Source organism: Capsicum annuum, chromosome 10 (assembly GCF_002878395.1).
Source record: "Capsicum annuum cultivar UCD-10X-F1 chromosome 10, UCD10Xv1.1, whole genome shotgun sequence".
In the NCBI taxonomy this organism is placed as follows: Eukaryota; Viridiplantae; Streptophyta; class Magnoliopsida; order Solanales; family Solanaceae; genus Capsicum; species Capsicum annuum.
Genome location: NC_061120.1, coordinates 55,134,800 through 55,153,889, shown reverse-complemented (window position 1 = coordinate 55,153,889; position 19,090 = coordinate 55,134,800). Strand labels below are relative to the sequence as shown.

General features: G+C 33.8%; 1 protein-coding gene across 1 annotated transcript; it reads left to right on the top strand.

Moving 5' to 3' along the window:
* Nucleotides 1-7,998: 7,998 nt before the first annotated feature.
* LOC107844273 (fructose-bisphosphate aldolase, chloroplastic-like) lies at nt 7,999-17,766 on the top strand. The gene is made up of 3 exons (XM_016688729.2): nt 7,999-8,137; nt 17,384-17,492; nt 17,586-17,766. Exons 1-3 carry the CDS (start codon nt 7,999-8,001, stop codon nt 17,764-17,766), a joined length of 429 nt encoding a protein of 142 aa, XP_016544215.2.
* Nucleotides 17,767-19,090: the final 1,324 nt, after the last annotated feature.

Below are 19,090 nucleotides of genomic sequence, written 5' to 3'. Positions count from 1 at the left end.
CGGGCTCAAAAATCATCGCCCGCTTATTGTTCATAAAATTCGTCATAACCTTTCCATAACCACACATTTTCTCTAATATTTTTACAAGAGGGATATTTATAGATAATTCTTTAAAATCGACACTCCTTCTTCTTCTTCAACCTTTGAGACAAAGGTAGGCAAGGTAGTGGAATAGTCTTTTACACTATTTTACCTTCTTACCTTTTTCTCTATCAGTATCAACTCATTTTTCAACACATTGATTTTTGTGACATCTCACCATCATTCACTAACTTCTCAGTTTTAACTTTAGGTGCATCACAAATCAGCAGTATCACCCCTTACTTTAATATCTATCAGCATAAGAGGATCAATAGTAGCCTTACCACTCTGACTAGTGATGGCTAAGTAGTGGCTATTATTTTTTAGATTCTGAATGGTGTCACTCTGAATAGTTCCCATTTGATGCTGATTTAAAGTAGCCGATATCTGACCAAATTACTTCTCTAGCTTCTTAATTGCAGTACCATGTGATTCTACATTTTGGCTCAGTATTGAAATATCTTTCTTAATCTCTTAAAGGCAACTCTCTTGTCTCTCTGAACCCTTAACCAACTTTCTAAGCAATTCTTCCATCCTCAAATCAGTATTATGATTTCTCGATGGAACATATGCACTACTCTTCTTATTAGATTATTACCTTACTTGCATACTCTAATAAGTTATGTATCACCAACCGTCTCTCAACACCTTTTGGTGAACTTCACTTATCTCTTCTCAATCTCAGAGTGTCACATTACTAACCCTTGTCCTGGATCCCAGCTTAACTATCTCTTCTCGGTCTTAAGTTAATTACTATTGTGATTTTTTTTCCTAATCTTAACCTGTCTCTCTAGTCAGTATTGAATACAGATAGGTTCTTATCTTCTTTAGTTTCTAAGAAAGAAATCAATACGAATAAAATTATAATACATGTAAGAACACCAATCAAGAAAAATGTTGTACTTTCTTTACTTCATTATTTCATCAAGGTTCTCACAACCCTAATTAAGAGGCTTAGTCGCTTATGTTTGCAAGAACACCCATAGAATTCATAATTGAAAGCATACAAATAATTTCACAATGAATTAAGAATGAAAACCAAAATCTCATATTAATATCAAACCTTACAAGTCAAGAACAAGAATTTCAAGATCAAAATTATATCTTAGAACTCAATATAATATTGTAAGTATGTAGAGTACATAAAAAATAACAAAACATCAATGGGGTATTTATAAGATACTTTAGAAAATTTAAAAATTCTAACTAAGAAAAATAGAATAACTATGTTAGTACAAACCTTTGACCCACTAATGGGTCGTAGGTACTACCTATGGGCTGTAGGTGGGTTCGTAGGTCTTAGAGGAAAGCAACAACCTTCATAACTCAACTTACAAGGGGTACTTACAGGGGTCGTTGGTACCACCTATGCCTTATACGTAGGCCTTCGTAGGTCTTAGATCAAAATATCAACTCTCAGAACTTCCATTTGCTACTTATGGGACCACCTATGGGGGGCTTAATTGCTACTTACAACCCGTAAGCATGTCCGTAAGTAGCCTTTTGCTACATTTCATCATATTTTTCTTCTTTTCTTCTCAAAAACCTATATTTCTGCAAAACCAACATAAGAACAGATCACATCTAACAAAAAGACCTATGTACTTGCATAATTTTTCTATTTTAAGTATCGAAAGTGCCATGAAACCATGACACATTAGTCATCAAAACTATGAAAGATGGTAAGTATCTTTTAGAACCCGAGGAAGAGCACTTCAGAGTAGACAAAGCCGCTACAAGTGTGTGTATGACTAGTTCAGATCCAAAATATGGACATGATAACATACACAAGCATGGTGAATTTTCACAAAAGAATGGGAAAGAAAGAGTATCAAAAAAGCTTAAGAATAATCAACAAGGAGAGAAAAATATTTCTTCATTAAAGCAAAAGAAAAAGGAGAACATGAATAAGATCAAGTGCTACAACTGTACGAATAAGAGGCACATTTTTTGTGATTGCCCTGAGCCTAAAGAGGTACACGACTTTATTAATAATTTACATAGTGATTTAAATATTATTCTTCTTTTAAAACTTAATCACTTCCTATGTAGATTATAGAATCAACAACTATCGAGCACATAACAACAGATCGAGATACTTTCATATATCTTTGATGAATCCCACAAGGATCCAAATGGGTGTATGTAGGAAATAACTCCAGGGAGGAGATAAAAGGAATTTGTACCTTAAAACTTCAAATTTTTGGTGACCAAACTCTATATCTAGATGATGTACTACTTAATCTAATAATACGTCGAAATCGAGTCTCTGTCAGAATGCTGATTAAGTTAAGATTTAATTTTTCTTTAATAAACATGGTATGAACTTGTATTTGACCAAGAAAAAGTATGGTACTGGTTATTTTTATCATCAATTTTTTTATTGAATGTTGTTTAAAGTCCTAATAATAATAATAATAATAATAATAATTTTTCCTTATTTACGTCTACTTCTAATTTTGAGAATGATTTAAATACATGGCATGCTACTTAGCCATACTGATCAACAATGAATCAATTGCTTAGCTAAAGAAGGTCTGCTTGGTACAACAAATAAAGTAGAATTGTCTACTTGTGAATCTTGCCTAGCCTAAAATAACTGCAAAAAAATCATTTGGGAAAGGCACAAGAGCTGACACACAATTTAATTAATTCATTCTGGAATATGAGGTCCAATGAATAAAAGAGAATGACAAGGTTTTATTTACTTCATCACTTTGATTGATGACGTTATTCAATTTAGTTATGTATATTTGATTTCCCCCAAATCTGAAGCTTTAAGTAGCTTCATTAAGTTTATGAACTTAGTTGAAAACCAATTGGATGGAAAAATTAAAGCTCCAAGAACCAATTGAGGAAGAGAGTATTTGTCTAATGATCTCTAATCATTATGTGATGAAAAGAGAATTCGAAGACAATTAACTACTCCTTATACTCCATAGGAAAATGGTATTGTAGAAAAATAAAATAGAACCTTTATAGAAATGGTTAGCTCATTGATGGTGCAAGAAAATTGTCAATAACCTATTGGGGGTAATGCATTGCTTACTATAGCATTTTTACTTAATATTTTTCTTTCTAAATCAATTATGGTGCAAGAAAATTGTCAATAACCTATTGGGTGTGATGCATTGCTTACTATAGCATTTTTACTTAATATTTTCTTTCTAAATCAATTAGAACTATGCCGTATAAGTTATGGACTAAAGAAAAGCAAAGCTTGGGCATTTTAAAGTTTGGGGTTGTGCTGTTTTTTTTCATAACCCTTCTTCCTAATATAGAAAATTAGGTCCAAGGAAAAAGAAGTGTATCTTTATAAGATACTCTAAACAATCCAAGAATTATGTGTTCATAGGTGAACAAGATAGTGACATGATAACTAAAGTGACGTGATGTTACATTCTTAGAGAATGAATTTTCAAAGAAGAACGAGATAGGCCAAGCTTTATATCTATATGAAACTATGAATCAAATATTTTTTCTACCGACATTCTAATGGATTTAAATGGGATTCAAGTTGATGATAATGTAGTAGATCCTATTTCCATAAATCCTTGTGTTATTACTGATCATAGTGGGAGTAACTTATCAATTGATAAATTAATTTATCAATCTTAACTTTGATGAACAAGTCATCCACAAACTTTCTATTATTGATTTGACATTAAAGGAGAAGCATTTATAGTTGCTCCAGATGATGAAGAGCTGAGAAACACAAATGACGTTCTTACATGCCCTGCTAAAGAAAAAATAATTAAAGGCAGTGGAGAAGGAAATGGAGTCAATGAAATTTAACCAAGTGTGGAAATTGGTTGATCCACCTATAGACCAAAAAGCTATTGAAAATAAATAGATTCTAAAGATCAAGAATAAGGTAGATGATAGTAACAAAAGATTTAAAGCTCACCCAATAGATAAGGAGTACACACAACAGGAAGGAATTGATTATAAAGAAATATTTTCAACTATTGTGGCTTTACTTTAATAAGAGTAATTTTTTCCATAGTGGTGGCTATGTTGGATCTTGAATTGCATAAAATGGATATGAAAACCACATTTCTCAATGTAGATCTAGAATAAGAAACCTATATGGAACAACTTGCAAGTTTTATGTAAAAAGACAAAAAAAAATAAAGAATGTCGACTTCAAAGATCAATTTAAGGTCTTAAACAATCTTCTAGATGATGGTATTTATACTTCTATAGTGCGATAACATCGTATGACTTTGTTATGATTCATGAAGATTATTGTGTATATATTAAAAGATCCAAAGATAAATTTATGATCTTATCATTGTATGTAGATGACATACTTATAGCTGGAAGTGGCATTGAGTATGTAAAAAAAAGTAAAGAGTAGTTATCATCTACATTTTAGATGAAAGATATGAGTGAAGCATCATACAATTTTGGATAGAGGAATACATATGTATCCCTCTGAACTTGTTGATTTTGCTCTTGTTTTCACCTCAATTAGGCAATGTTCCTATCGAATCCCTAAATCCTTTATAAAGTGTATCAATTAAACCCAATAATTTGACATGACATGTGATGTGCAATACACTCTGCTAGAGGAGAATGAGAAGCCTTAATCATTTTTTATTTCTCTTTTATATTTTTTCTCTTATCAATTATGGGTCAAGTTCACAAAAACATTAGATGCATCATCGACAAGGAGACTACATACTTAGAATATAAGAGATCAAAAGATATCTGTTTTTGACAATAAGTAGATCTAGAATCTTTAGATGAATCTGAAGCTACAATCATGGTAATTTTCTTTTCTCCGACGAAATAATTCAAATGGGTGTGTGTATAATCATTATACAGAAAGAAAGAAATGTTTTTTTTTGTATTTTATGGGAGAAGAAAAAGAGTTTTTATGGAAGGTTTTGTTGACTTTGGTTTAGAAATAAACAATTGAAGGATTTTTAAAAAGTTTGAATTTTAGATTCCACAATGGGAATTTGAGTTCTTTCCTCTAGAATGCCGAGATTATGACCCCTAAATTGATGCTTTTAAGCAATTTAGCCATTTATCTAAGCTCTTCTTGTGTCCTATAATTTTTGGACATTTTTATCTATGATTTCTCTCTAAAAATTATGTTTGAGAAGTGATAAAAAATTGAAAGAGACAAAACAAATAGGACGGATGTAAGGGGAAATCTGGGTGATAATGGAAGAAGAGGGAGAAAGGTATGAGCTTTTGGTGCTTCAATGGTGGAAAGAGATGAAGACTTCTTGATGAAGAATAAGGTACAAGAAATGGAAAAAAGTTATTTCTTTTAATTTAGACCTTTTCTCCTTTGATAACGTGTATTTTTATCATTGGTTATAGTTTTTATTTCATGACAAGTGATTTTCATGATCTAAATCTTATTGGTATTGTGTAATTTTTTCTCAATTGACATAGTTTAGATATAGATGAGGTGTTCAATAGGAACAAGACCTAATTGAGGTACCAACATAAAAAAATTAACAAGTTCAGAGGGCTGCGTAAGTATCCCGCCTACTTGGAGTTAAGATTTTAAGAGATCATTTGAAGAGATGTTATCTCTATCACAAGAATCATAACTTAAGAAAGTTCTTGAGCGCTTTAATATGCAATATAGAAACCCTTAAACACTCCAGTTTCTAAAAGTGAAGCTTTAAATCAAAGGATGTTTCCTCAGACTCCATAAGAGAAGGAAAAAATGAGAAATGTTCCTTCTGCCATTGCAGTCATAAGTCTAATGTATGCTATATGTGTAGTAGAACTAATATTTGTAATGATATTGGGTTAGTTATCATATATCAATCCGACCCAGGACTACAACGCTGAAAATAGTTTAAAGCATATTGAGGTATCTCTAAGGCAAAGTTGACTATTGCTTATGTTATTAAGAAAATGATCTGCAACTCAAAGGATGCACTGATACTGATTGGGAAGGAGCTTTAAATGAGGGAGAATCCACCACTAGATATGCATTCTTTCTTTACAATGGTGTCATATCATGGAGTAGCAAGAAGCAGTCATGTATAGCCTTGTCAACGATGGAAGCAAAATTTGTAGCACTTTCATTTGTTGTGGAAAAAGTTTATTGGCTTAAAAACCTTTTTTGGTCCACTTGAGCGTGTAGAACAATGTTGTAAACCTGTCATAATCAATTGTGTTAGTCAGGTTACAATAACCTACACAAAGGATTCAAAGTATCAAAGAAAGATGAAACATATTGACATAAAGTATAATTTTGTAAAAGACATGGCTGTACAAAAAGAAGTGAACATGAAATACATATCCACGCATTAATTAATAGCCGATTCCTTAACAAAATTCATAGCATGTGATGCTTATGAAAGACATCTAAATTCATTGGGTTTACATAGATGCTGATGTATTTATATTTTATTTTTTCCAATAATGTTCATGTATATTTACATTATTGAAGTTAATATTGATTTATGTCTAATTTTTCATTTTTGTTGGTTTATATACATATATTTTTTTTGTGATGTACATAAATTTCTGAGGATAAAAAGAAAGTATGTTAAATAGATAGACAAATAGATTGGTCTATTCACATAGGCAATCGCCTCTATTGTCTAAGTGACAAATAAGGATGAGACGGTTATAAATTTCTTATTGAAAAAACTGATGATAAAAGAGAGATGAAAGTTTATAATCAGAATGTCTCATGTTAGATTGTGTTTAATCATTTGTGATTAAATTGAGTATTTGATTGAGTAGTGTGTTTCTAATGCCATATGTGAGTTTGAAGAATAAAATGATTGAGTAGATTTGTGAACTCAAAGTTAGAGATGAGTTGTCTGAAATATCATCTGCAGAATATTTAATTTATAAAAGACATAGGCTCCTTGAGAAATGAGTCAGTACTGTGACACATGTTTCATACCTTGTATGCATATAGTGACCTATAAAGGCGATACAAGTTTAGTCTCTTCTTGCTATTGCATAAAGCACTAAAAATTATAAATAATTCTTCATATTATACCCTCATGACTTTAAACAGATTCTTGAGATTCAATTTGGTGTTTGCTATCTTAGTATATTGCCAGAAGATCACGGTTGATTTGGTCTAGTCAGACATTTCTAAAAAAGCATATCATGTTGATATTAAGAGATTCATAAGATGAGAAAGATCATTGAATATTATCACATTAATTATGTTCATTGACGTCCTCTATGTTTGTCTATGAGACAAGTACATAATGATGAACTCGAAATTAAGAAAAAGAGATGATGAGAAGTATGAATGCGATAAATGATCTAGCGTACTGCATACTAAAATCTACTCTAAGCTTCATTGACCAAGATACTGCATATTCCTAATAGATGTATAGAATCAAAGTTCTCAAAATATGCACGGGTCATACGATCTAGTCGTTAAGTATGATGTTATAAAATAGAAATAAAAGTTTACCCCCTATGTGTAAGTTAGAGAATAACTGCATGTAGTTGTCCACAATAAAAGGAACCAATTACAAGTAAAATAAAGAATACAAACTGCTTAAAAGATTATATTGCTTACAAAAATTATACTACTAATAGTGATGGCGGAGCCAGGATTTTCACAAAGAGGGTTCAGAAATAAACATACGAACAAACAGAATGGGGTTCAACATCTACTATATACATATAAAAAATAATTTTAATCATGTATAATAGTATAATTTTCCACAAAGGGGGTTCAGAACCCCTCACTAAAGGGTAGCTCCACCCCTGACTGATAGTACAAAAGTTCTTTGCACTGTCTGTTTATATTAGTTAATCCTTGTTCCTTAATTACAAAGTTAATTTCATCAAAAGTAATTAAATAAGTTAAGTCAAGAAGGACGTAAATTATGTCGAAGAATTTTGTTAACTTTAGGACTAATATAATTTTCCTAATTAACAAATGTGTATGCTAGTGTAAAGAAAATGGTTGCATCACTAGGTCGTGGAATATTGGTGATGGACGAGTCAAATGCTACCTGCGGAAAGCGTCTGGCACCTATTGGGATAGATAATACTGAGGCTAATCACCAATATTATAGAACACTGCTTATGACAGCTTCAGGTCTAAGATAGTTCATCTCTGGTGCCATTCTCTTCGAGGAGACCCTCTACCAATCCATAATTGATAGCCACAAAATGGTTGATATCCTTGTAGAATAAAACATTGTTCTTGGTATCAAAGTAGAAAAAGTATATTTATTTAAGTTAACCAAGTAAGCTCAGATGATAGTAAATTAGCTTGAAACTGTCACGACCCAAATCGGGGCCCTGGCCATGATGAGCATTCCCAAACCCGAAGGTCCAGAACGCCCTCTGTCTATCTGGTAATCATGCACACAATTCATATGATCAATGTAATACGGAATAGACATAATAATAAGGAAACATGGTCAATAATTTAAAATAGTTAAAGGCCTGAAAACATGCCCAACAATATTTTATAAACATCTATAATAGTCTGCAAAATCTCTACTGACATACTATCTGAATAACTGGGACAAGGCCCCCAGCAGACCAAAAACCATACTGAAATAAATACCTAAATGACTAGGCCTTCCGAAGCAAAGAAGGCTCACCAATTGAACTCTGAGACAACCCTATATGTAGAATCTACTGAGGATCTAGACCCCTAGACTGTGCCTCAGTACCTGGGAGGAAGGGGGGTCAGCACAATTATACTGGCACACGAAGCAATCCAAAATAGAGCAATTGAACATATATATATATATATAATACATGAGAGAAAATGTTCATCAAATATTATGCATAAAACAGTTTCTAAAAAACACATGGGCACCTTCTGAAAACATATAACCTGTCTGTAAATCTCAAACTCTGATCTGTGTATTACTTCTGAGTTAGGTGGTATCTCCTACAAGTTTGATATTCCACGGGCGATATGGAATCCTCCATTGACTCGGTGGGGAACCCTCCAACCCGAGTATGCCACAAGGGTTGGAGTTCCCAAATCTCATATGCCACACGACACTTAAATTAGCGTATAAAAATATACCTAGGTTGGCAAACCACAATTTTAGGAAATGAGTTGCTTGAACTCAAGCCCTCGTTAGGGAACCACCTAACATCTCTATATGCCCATTTTTAACCTTTTCTGTACATACAACATTCTAAATGTCTAAAATCATGATAGTCTGAAATGTCTATTAGTCTGAGTCTGATATGACAATGGTCTGAATTGGTATCGTCATACCAAGACTTGCAAGTCATAATTTATGAGCCATAATACATTAAGCTAAATCTTTCATATAAAACATAATTTAGACCATCAAAAACAAGCAACTAATATAGAAGATTTCGTGTTTCGAAACTCAAGTCAAAATCATGCAAAAACTTCATCAACATATGATGGTCTAGTACTTTTAGCAGCTCCATGCACTCTTTCATTACATGCATTATGAATATTAAAAATTCATGCTATATTCCCTCTTTAGTGATTTAAAACCATTTTTAAATCATAACAAGAGTTCAATCATTTCATATAGTGCTTTTCAAGGTGCATTGCAAAACAATTCATATGTTGTGAGAAATCTGGAAAATTCATAATAGGAGGCAATTCACCTAAAATCATGCTCTTAACAAGAATTCATTCTTAAATACATGGTTTCATACATTCATATTCTCAAATTAGTTTGGGAAAGGTCAAAACATCAAAAGAATAATGTTAAAACATTTAATACATGAATATATACATAGATTCAAAAACCCCATCCTAAAACATGATTTTTCTATGCCCATGAGAATTTAGAAAAACCCCACGTACCTCTATTTTAGAAAATAATGGGTGCTTCTTGAATCATGTGGATTGGGAATTTCGAATCTCTAATCAATTTTGAAAACTCACGGTTAAATCTTGATTTATTTGGGTTTTTAGTTTGAAACCCTTGGAAGTGTTCTTGAGAATTTTTAGATGAATGTGGATGTATTTTGGAGAATTGGGGACTGAATTTTATGTTTATGGCTGAATAGGGGGTGGGAAAAGGACCATTTTGCCCCAAAATTGGAGTGTTTAAGTCAGTTGAAACCATAAGTTATGCGCTGCATATGATATCTCATATATTTACATAGGCACCGCATATGATATCGCCTATATTTACGTAGGCGCCACATATGATATCGTCTATATTTATAAAGGCGCCGCATATGCTATCGCATATGCTTTCCAGTGGTCATGTGCGATTGGTTAGGAGACGCATACTACTTTGAAAGGCCATAACTTCTTGCTCTGGTGTTAGATTTTAGCAAAATTGGTATCGTTGGAAATTTAACTCAAAGAAATATCATTTGACACATAGTAGGCTCTCTAATTCGACATATATAGAGAGTTATGATTGATGTAATCTAACACAAATTACAACGTCCACTAAAACTTAATCGATCAAAATAGTTTCAACTCGTCCTTAAGTTGAAGGACCTCTATGGTCTAAATTCATGCTCAAATGGATTCACATACTACATAAATATGCCAAATTGGCATAGGATTTAAGGCTCTGGGATCATCAACGCATCAGTGTCAGGGTTTTTATTCTTATCCGACATGCGGGGTGTTACATTATCTTCCCCTTGGGATCATTTATCCCCAAATGATGGATAGAATGTTGAAGTCTTAACGGTATGGGATAACGCGGACATGATATGTTCCCTAAGAAAGCATACACTGATCGGAAATATGACTATAAGATTGAAACTACTGATGTTTTAAATGCTTATGCCGGACATGCATATCTGAGGCATGGAATACACAACTAAAGCTACTCATAGGCTGAATTCTCATAATGAATGATGCATATCTGATGCATGGATCTGTGATCGAGTTTGTTCTCATAAATGCAGGACTGAATGCACTGATAAGTTGAACTTTTCTATTAAACATGCATTTCTAATGCATGCATATCTGACTGAACTAACGTATGAGCGTATGGCTATATACGCAATAATAACTGATGTAAAGCTTGTAATAAGAATCTATGCATCTAACTGAATAGGGTATCTCCCCCTTGGTACCCTATGTCCCTCTATGAATGCTCAATTCACTAAGATACTCAGAAAAGTGAGGCGATGCACAGGGCACCTACAAATTAAATCATAACTGAACATCTGAAATCTGAATTTAATGCATGATGCATGAACTGGGCTATACTCGTAACTACTGGTATACTTTATCTTAGAATGGTAGCATGTCTGAGATTTTGAGTAGCATGAATAGGTGCAAAGACAAGAAAACAAGTCATGTGAATCTGACTGTTAAACTAACTTATTGGCCATACAGACTAAATTGTACTACACCCTCAAACTTAACTCGAGTATCTCTTCATCACAATTCTCTAAAGAAATTCTAGCAGTAATAGGGAGCCATGAATCTTGGGTATGGATTACACAAGACATCAAACTGAGGAATCACCATCTTGACACTACTCTGCAGTCTGGAACATAGGCATATAACTCCTAAATTAGGATAGAATTACCAGGCCTTTGGCATTACAACTTCTCACTTTCAAGATTAGCACACTTCTCGAATATCACTTCACTATACTATTCTCCTTAAATATCATATTCATTCAACTTAGCTTAAAATTCTCATATGAGCATTGACAATGTCGAAAATAAGTTAATCCCTTCGCCGTGATCAAGCCTAACTCTAAGTCACAAAAATACAACATGCCAGACCACTCTATTATTCTAAACCATATGATACAATCTTCTATATCTCCTTTAAAGATCACATCCTAAGTATAACATACCTTACTACTTCAATGACTAGTCTGAACTCTTACTATGAAGTCGATAGCGCATATAACATTCCTTTACAATAATCTTAACATGTCATTCAAGCCTATCTTTATAACCACATATGAACTTCAAAGAAAACACTCATAAAGGCATACTTCACATATTCTCTAAAAAACTATCAATATCACTCCCACGAGCTACCCCAAGAACATACACTTACAAAATTCCACTAACCATCACATAAATAAAAACTTGGCCCCAAATCTTACTTCATACTTATGGCCTTATCTAAACAAGCGTACTATGATCTTCCATCAACAAGAAATAATTACTCACCACCACTATCATCGCATAAGGAGGAGTCACAAAAAGGTTAGAACATAAGATCTGGAGGCATAGAATGATACTATATGAAGCTTGACACTCATCTGAGGCCTGAGGAATAGAAAAACAACAATAGGGACTCACCAAAGCGCTCTGAATTTAGGGTATTCATGGCTATAAATTGAATCTAGCCAATCATTTGGTATAAAACATGAGTTATGGAAACGAAGCACATTATAAAGCGTGAGTACATGACTCTCTATCATATGTATGAACATGAACTGATCATGGAACTAAATCGTAAAGTATGAGTTGGTATTAGGATCACTGAGAAATACTAAGATAGGAATGGGTTGAGATTCACCCTTACTTTTTGATGTTCTATATCATCATGATATCACTATAAGAATTTGAGAGTCTTACTTGGTTATTCGTTTAGTCATCTCCCCCTTAGCTTCAAGCCACCATCTTAAGTTTTTGGGAGATACCTTACTAGACTTTAAACTTAACTGCACTCACTGAACTCTGGGTTTTGAAATATGACAATAAATAAAATTAATAAAACTTAACCCAAAAGACCACATATGAGAGTGGAACGCCCACTGCTAATACTCTCTCCTGAGTACACTCTATTATTTTGTAACCCCAATAGTCATCATCTATTACTCAAACACTTACTAACTTCGAATCTTCATGAGTATCCCCAAAGTTGAAGTGCATACCCTATAGTGCCTCTACTCTTATTTCTATTAGCACGACTTTCAAGGACTCGAGCTTAGATTATAACACCTAACATGGGTATCACCAAGTCTTCAATGAGCCACTCTATTTCTATCGTAGTCTACCAACATAGCAACTTCAAACTTATTTTCCTCTACCATGAGAATCAAGTTCATATCAAAAGGCTCAACGCTATCAATCAAAGGTCCTTAACTTGGCTATTTAGAACACCATATACCATCTAGCTAGTCTTTTTCCACCTAGCAACTCAACGGTACCAGTAGCCACACACAACATGTAATAGCCTTAGAAAATACTACAGCTTCATACCACCTTGGGCATACTTCTACATCACATATACAATGTTATACTTCATTACAAATCAAATAAACTTAGGCACTTGCATACACTATTCAAGCCTATAGATCACTTCCATATAACTAGTATCATTAACTAAGAAATCATCACATCCACCTCCATGGCCATCAATTGTTTCAAACTAAATATCTAGTGCTAAACATGATTTACAACCAACCTTACACACAATCCTCACTTAGAAACTATGAAATAAACATCAAGAAACACTTGTACACTAGAAATTCATAGCCACAATAATCGATCATGACCTTACGGTTTTCCTTGTCATAATCCATTAGCATGTACTATTTCAACACATCAAGCTTACAAATCTAATCCCACGAAACATGTATCATCAATATCTTGCCACTATTTACCACCATACCATTTAAATTCAAGCCTATAGTCTAGCATCAATCATTTACAACCAATGAAGAGTGCAACATAATATAAATGTACTAATCCTTCAAATTGGGATATTCTACCCAAATACTTTAAAAATATACTACATACTTTATTACAAGTAGTATTAGTTTACAACTACCAATGAGAAAAAGGTTAAGGGGTACGGTCACATAATAGACGTGATCAACCTTAAGCTTATATTATAACTATACAATCTTATCTACTTAGACAGCTTTCTCACATCACACTTACTTACCCCAATAGGTATTTAGACTACCTTCAGATACCCCATATGACAATGAGTCTATACTTACAACCTACTGGCTAATCTAGCCATTTTCATTCATAGCCTATAAGGGGTTTCTATAACCACCTTAAGTATCTACTCTGGGCTCTTTCTCTATTATGAAAGAAAGAAAACAAATAACATTCTAAGTCAATACTTCCTCGATGGACTACCATAAAATTCATAAATGGTACCACCACATTAGTCTAACACCACGAAAGGGTAAATCATTCTCAATCAATGGTTATTCAACTATAAATATTTAATCACAAAAGTCACCCTCACTTTGACCTCTAACCTTATGACTTTATATCACAAACTTTTTGGTCTAATTTCACTACCAATAGGTCATGACACCGACACTCTAACTTATACTACTACTCGGGTGGAAATACAGTTCCAACAAACACAAGAACAACAAGATGAATAACAAGTTGCTAGTGAATCAAAATAGGCCTTACACGGCTTCACTAGACTTTTGTTTTCAACAACATAATGATATCAAGATTACAAAAGATAGAAGCTTGATACACAATATTCAATGACTCAAGAATACACATCTTACTCTTGTCTTAACTGAATGCCTCATAAGAACGAGGACACAATTTTACACTAGGGAACTCCTCTCCCGTCCTTTGTGAGACTTCTAAAATTTTTTCTAGATAATCATAGAATATCTGGAAACACCAGAGTGAGGAAGAAATTAGGATAACTTTTCTTTTCATATGGGTGACACGATAGCACGATTTAAAGTATGAAGGGGGAACATTCTGACTCTATAGCACAAACTAGAACATGAAGAAAGAGAGACATTCGTAAATACCTTGTAGCCTCCTACTTATAAGTGTGGTGCGCTACATACCTATAAATAAAAATCTACCCAACGCAATTTTGCAGATAACCTGGGACCATAAATCATGATTTGATACCAAGTTTTGCACTACCCAAATTGGGGCCCTGGCTGTGATGAGCATTCCTGAACCCAAAGGCCCGAAACGCCCTTTGTCTATCTGGTAATCATGCACATAATTCATATGATCAAAGTAATACGAAATAGACATAATAATACAGAAACATGGTTAAATATTTAAAACAGTTAAAGGCCTAAAAACATGCCCAACAATATTAAATAAACATCTACAACAGTCTGCAAAATCTCTACTGACATACTATCTGAATAACTAGGACAAGGCCCCCAGTAGACCAAAAACCATACTGAAATTAATACCTAAATGACTAGGCCTTCCAAAGCAAAGAAGGCTCACCAACTAAACTATGAGAAAACCCTATTTGTACACTCTACTGAGGATCTAGACCCCTAGACAGTGCCTCAGTACCTGGGAGGAAGGAAGGGTTAGCATAATTATACTGGCACGCGAAGCAATCCAAAATAGAGTAATTGAACATATATATATAATATGAGAGAGAAAATGTTCATCAAACATTATGCATAAAATAGTTTTTGAAAAACACATGGGCACCTTCTGAAACATATAACCTGTCTGTAAATCTCAAACTCTGATCTATGTATTACTTCTGAGTTAGGTGGTATCCCCTACAATTCTAATATTCCACGGGCGATATGAAATCCACTATTGACTCGGGGGGAAGTCTCCAACCCGAGTATGCCTCAAGGGTTGGAGTTCCTGAATCTGATATGCCACACGACACTTAAGTCAGCGTATAATAATATACCCTGGTTGGTAAACCACAATTTTAGGCAATGAGTTGCTTGAACTCAAACCCTCTTTAGGGAACCACCTAACATCTCTGTATGCCTATTTTTAACCTTTTCTATACATGGAATAGTTTGAATGTCTAAAATCATGATAGTCTGAAATATCTATTAGTCTGAGTCTGATATTGCATTGGTATGAATTGGTATCGTCATACCAAGACTTGCAAGTCATGATTTCTGAGCCATAATATATTAAGGTAAATCTTTTATTTAAAGCATAATTTAGACCACCAAAAATATACAACTGATATAGAAGATTTTGTGTTTCAAAACTCAAGTCAAAATCATGCAAAAACTTCATCAACATATGGTGGTTTAGTGCCTTTAGCAAATCCATGCACTCTTTCATTACATGCATTATGAAATTAAACATTCATGCTAGATTCATTCTTTAGTGATTTAAAACCACCTTTAAATCATAACAAAAGTTCAATCATTTCATATCGTTCTATTCAAGGATGCATTGCAAAATAATTCATATGCTATGAGAAATCTGAAAAATTCATAATAGGAGGGAATTCATCGAAAATCATGCTCTCAACAAGAATTCATTCTTAAATACATGGTTTCATACATGAATATATACATAGATTCAAAAACCCCATTCTAAAACATAATTTTTCTATGCCCATGAGAATTTAGGAAAACCCCGCATACCTCTATTTTGGAAAATAATGGGTGCTTCTTGAATCCTATGGATTGGAAATTCCGAATCTCTAATCAATTTTGAAAACCCATGGTTAAATCTTGATTTATTTGGGTTTTTAGCTTGAAACCCTTGGGAGTGTTCTTGAGAATTTTTAGATGAATGTGGATGTATTTTGTAGAATTAGGGACTCAATTTCGTATTTATGGCTGAATAGGGGTGGGAAAAGGACCATTTTGCCCCAAAAATGGAGTGTTTAAGTCACTTGAAACCATAAGATATGCACCGCATATGATATCACATATATTTACATAGGCGCCGCATATGATATCGCCTATATTTACATAGGCGCCGCATATGATATCGCCTATATTTACATAGGCGCTGCATATGCTATAACATATGCTTTCTAGTGTCCATGTGCGATTGGTTAGGCGACGCATACTACTTTGAAAGGCCATAACTTCTTGCTCGGGTGTCAGATTTTAGCAGAATTGGTGTCGTTAGAAAGTTAACTCGAAGACCTATCATTTGACACATAGTAGGCTCTCTAATTTGACATATACAGAGAGTTATAGTTGATGAAAGATGATGCAAATTACAACATCCACTAAAACTTAATCAATCAAAATAGTTTCAACTCGTCCTTGAGTTGAAAGACCTCTATGGTCTAAATTCATGCTCAAATGGATTCACATACTACATAAACATGATAATAGAATTTAAGGCTATGGGATTATCAATGGATCAGAGTAATGGTTTTTATTCTAGCCCCTGCTTTTGAATAAAAGAGAAAGGTTGTAGGCTAATAGCTAACATAAAATTTTAATCATAATAAATCATCTGAATTTTTTGTATAACCGATATAATTAGTTCCACATTAAGGCATAGTAGATTGATTGGTACTAGGCTGCAAGTTGAGCTAGAATAGGTTCAGTTTATCTGCAACTAACAAGTCAAGTTTCTTAGAATAGAACTGCATTTGACTACATGTTTCAAGCTCAAGTTTAATAAGTAAAAGAGTTCAATTTTAACAAAATTTACATGAAATTGATCTCCTAATATTATGGCTTGATTAAAATAGGGTATGGGCCCCCTACTGGTGCAAATAATGAGTCATGGTGCCAAGGTCTTGATGGTAGTGCCTCACGTGCTGCTACTTACAGCCAACAAGGAGATAGCTTTGCCAAATGGTAAGACTTTTAGAAAATCCAAGTTATTGTTATATGCTTTTATCGTATGACCCTTGACTATGATGATATGCGTAAAATTTTTGGTAATTTTAGGCGTACCGTAGTGAGCATTCCCAATGGACCATCTACATTGGCAGTGAAGAAAGCAGCCTCAGGTTTGGCTCGCTATACTGCCATTTCTCAGGATAGTGGTTTGGTCCTAATTATGGATCCAGAGGTATTGCTTGATGGTGACCATGGCATGTACAGGACCTTTGAGGTTGCGCAAAAGTGACTGGAAATTTTCTTTTACCTAGCTGAGAACAATGTCATGTTTGAGGGTATTCTCCTCAAGCCTAGTATGGTCACTCCTGGTGCTCAATGGAAAGACAGAGCCACTCGAGAGCAAGTTGCTGATTATAGTCTTAAGATCCTCCAAAGAAGAATTCCCCGAGCTGTACCTGGGATCATGGAAAGTTTCCTCCTCATTTTTACGCTGTTACTTTCTTAACTTCTTTGACCAGATCGTTTGAATAATATATACAATGTCAATCATTTAAAGATTTAGCTACCCATTATAAGTGGAACGAGTAACCAGGATAACAATGCAGACTACTTTCTGGCTGCTACAATAGGTTATATTAAACTGATAGCGTAAAGGTTACTAAAACTGTAAGTGTATATAAGTTAAATTCTAATTCAAGTTCTACATGGGCTTCGATATACATAAAGATAAATTGATTTTGTAGTCGCTAATGCTTATTGTAAAATTTTATCTACTTGCAGAATACTGTTTGTATATAGCAACATACATAATCAAAGCATATAAAAATTACATTAAGAACCAGTGAAACTTATTCTTTTGGTGGATTTTGGGATATTGAGTTAAGCTAGTTCCTTAGAAATTCATAGTGATTATCATCACTATAAAGTTCCAACTTATTGTTAGTGCATGGGCCATAAATAGACCAAAAATAAAAAAGACTAAACAATTGAGATGACAAACAACATATGATTTTAATCAAGATAGGAGATTATTAACTCATGCTAACAAGTTCAATGCTGTTTTGGATTTGAACAGTTTTTATCTGGTGGACACTCAAAAGTTGAGGCTATCTTCAACTTGAATGCCATGAAACTCCAAACCTATGGCAAGTGTCCTTCTACACTGGGGCTCTTCCAAGAACTTACTTGAAGACATCAGGAGGGCTCCCTAAGAATGTGAAGGATGCTCAGGACGCATTACTTATCAGGGCTAAGGCCAATTCTCTTGGTCAGCTTGGCAAATACACCAGGGAAGGTGAATCCGACGAAGTTAAAAAAGGAATGTTTGTGAAGGGCTACGTGTACTATGGATATCAAAGTTTTGAACAGGAAGAAGTGAAAAAAAATAAAATAAGTTGGATGATTATAGTGTAGGGTGTAGCAGAGGAATACCAAATTGTGAGCCAAGGAGAAGAGTCTTTTTGAAATATCTAATATTTGTACTTTTTAGCGACTTTGATATATATTTTCTTACTGATTGAAACTAGTTAGCAGTAGAATTTTATTTATGAATCATACACTTCTGGTGGAACTACTTTCTACAATGTTTGAGCCTGAATCTCTTTCCTTTTTCA

Bases quoted from the DNA above. Each gene is read 5' to 3' on its own strand.
- LOC107844273 (XM_016688729.2), top strand. From the start codon at position 7,999: ATGGTTGCATCACTAGGTCGTGGAATATTGGTGATGGACGAGTCAAAT. The intron at 8,138-17,383 runs GTCTAAGATAGT...TGATTAAAATAG, and splicing joins ACTGCTTATGACAGCTTCAG to GGTATGGGCCCCCTACTGGT. The intron at 17,493-17,585 runs GTAAGACTTTTA...TGGTAATTTTAG, and splicing joins GGAGATAGCTTTGCCAAATG to GCGTACCGTAGTGAGCATTC.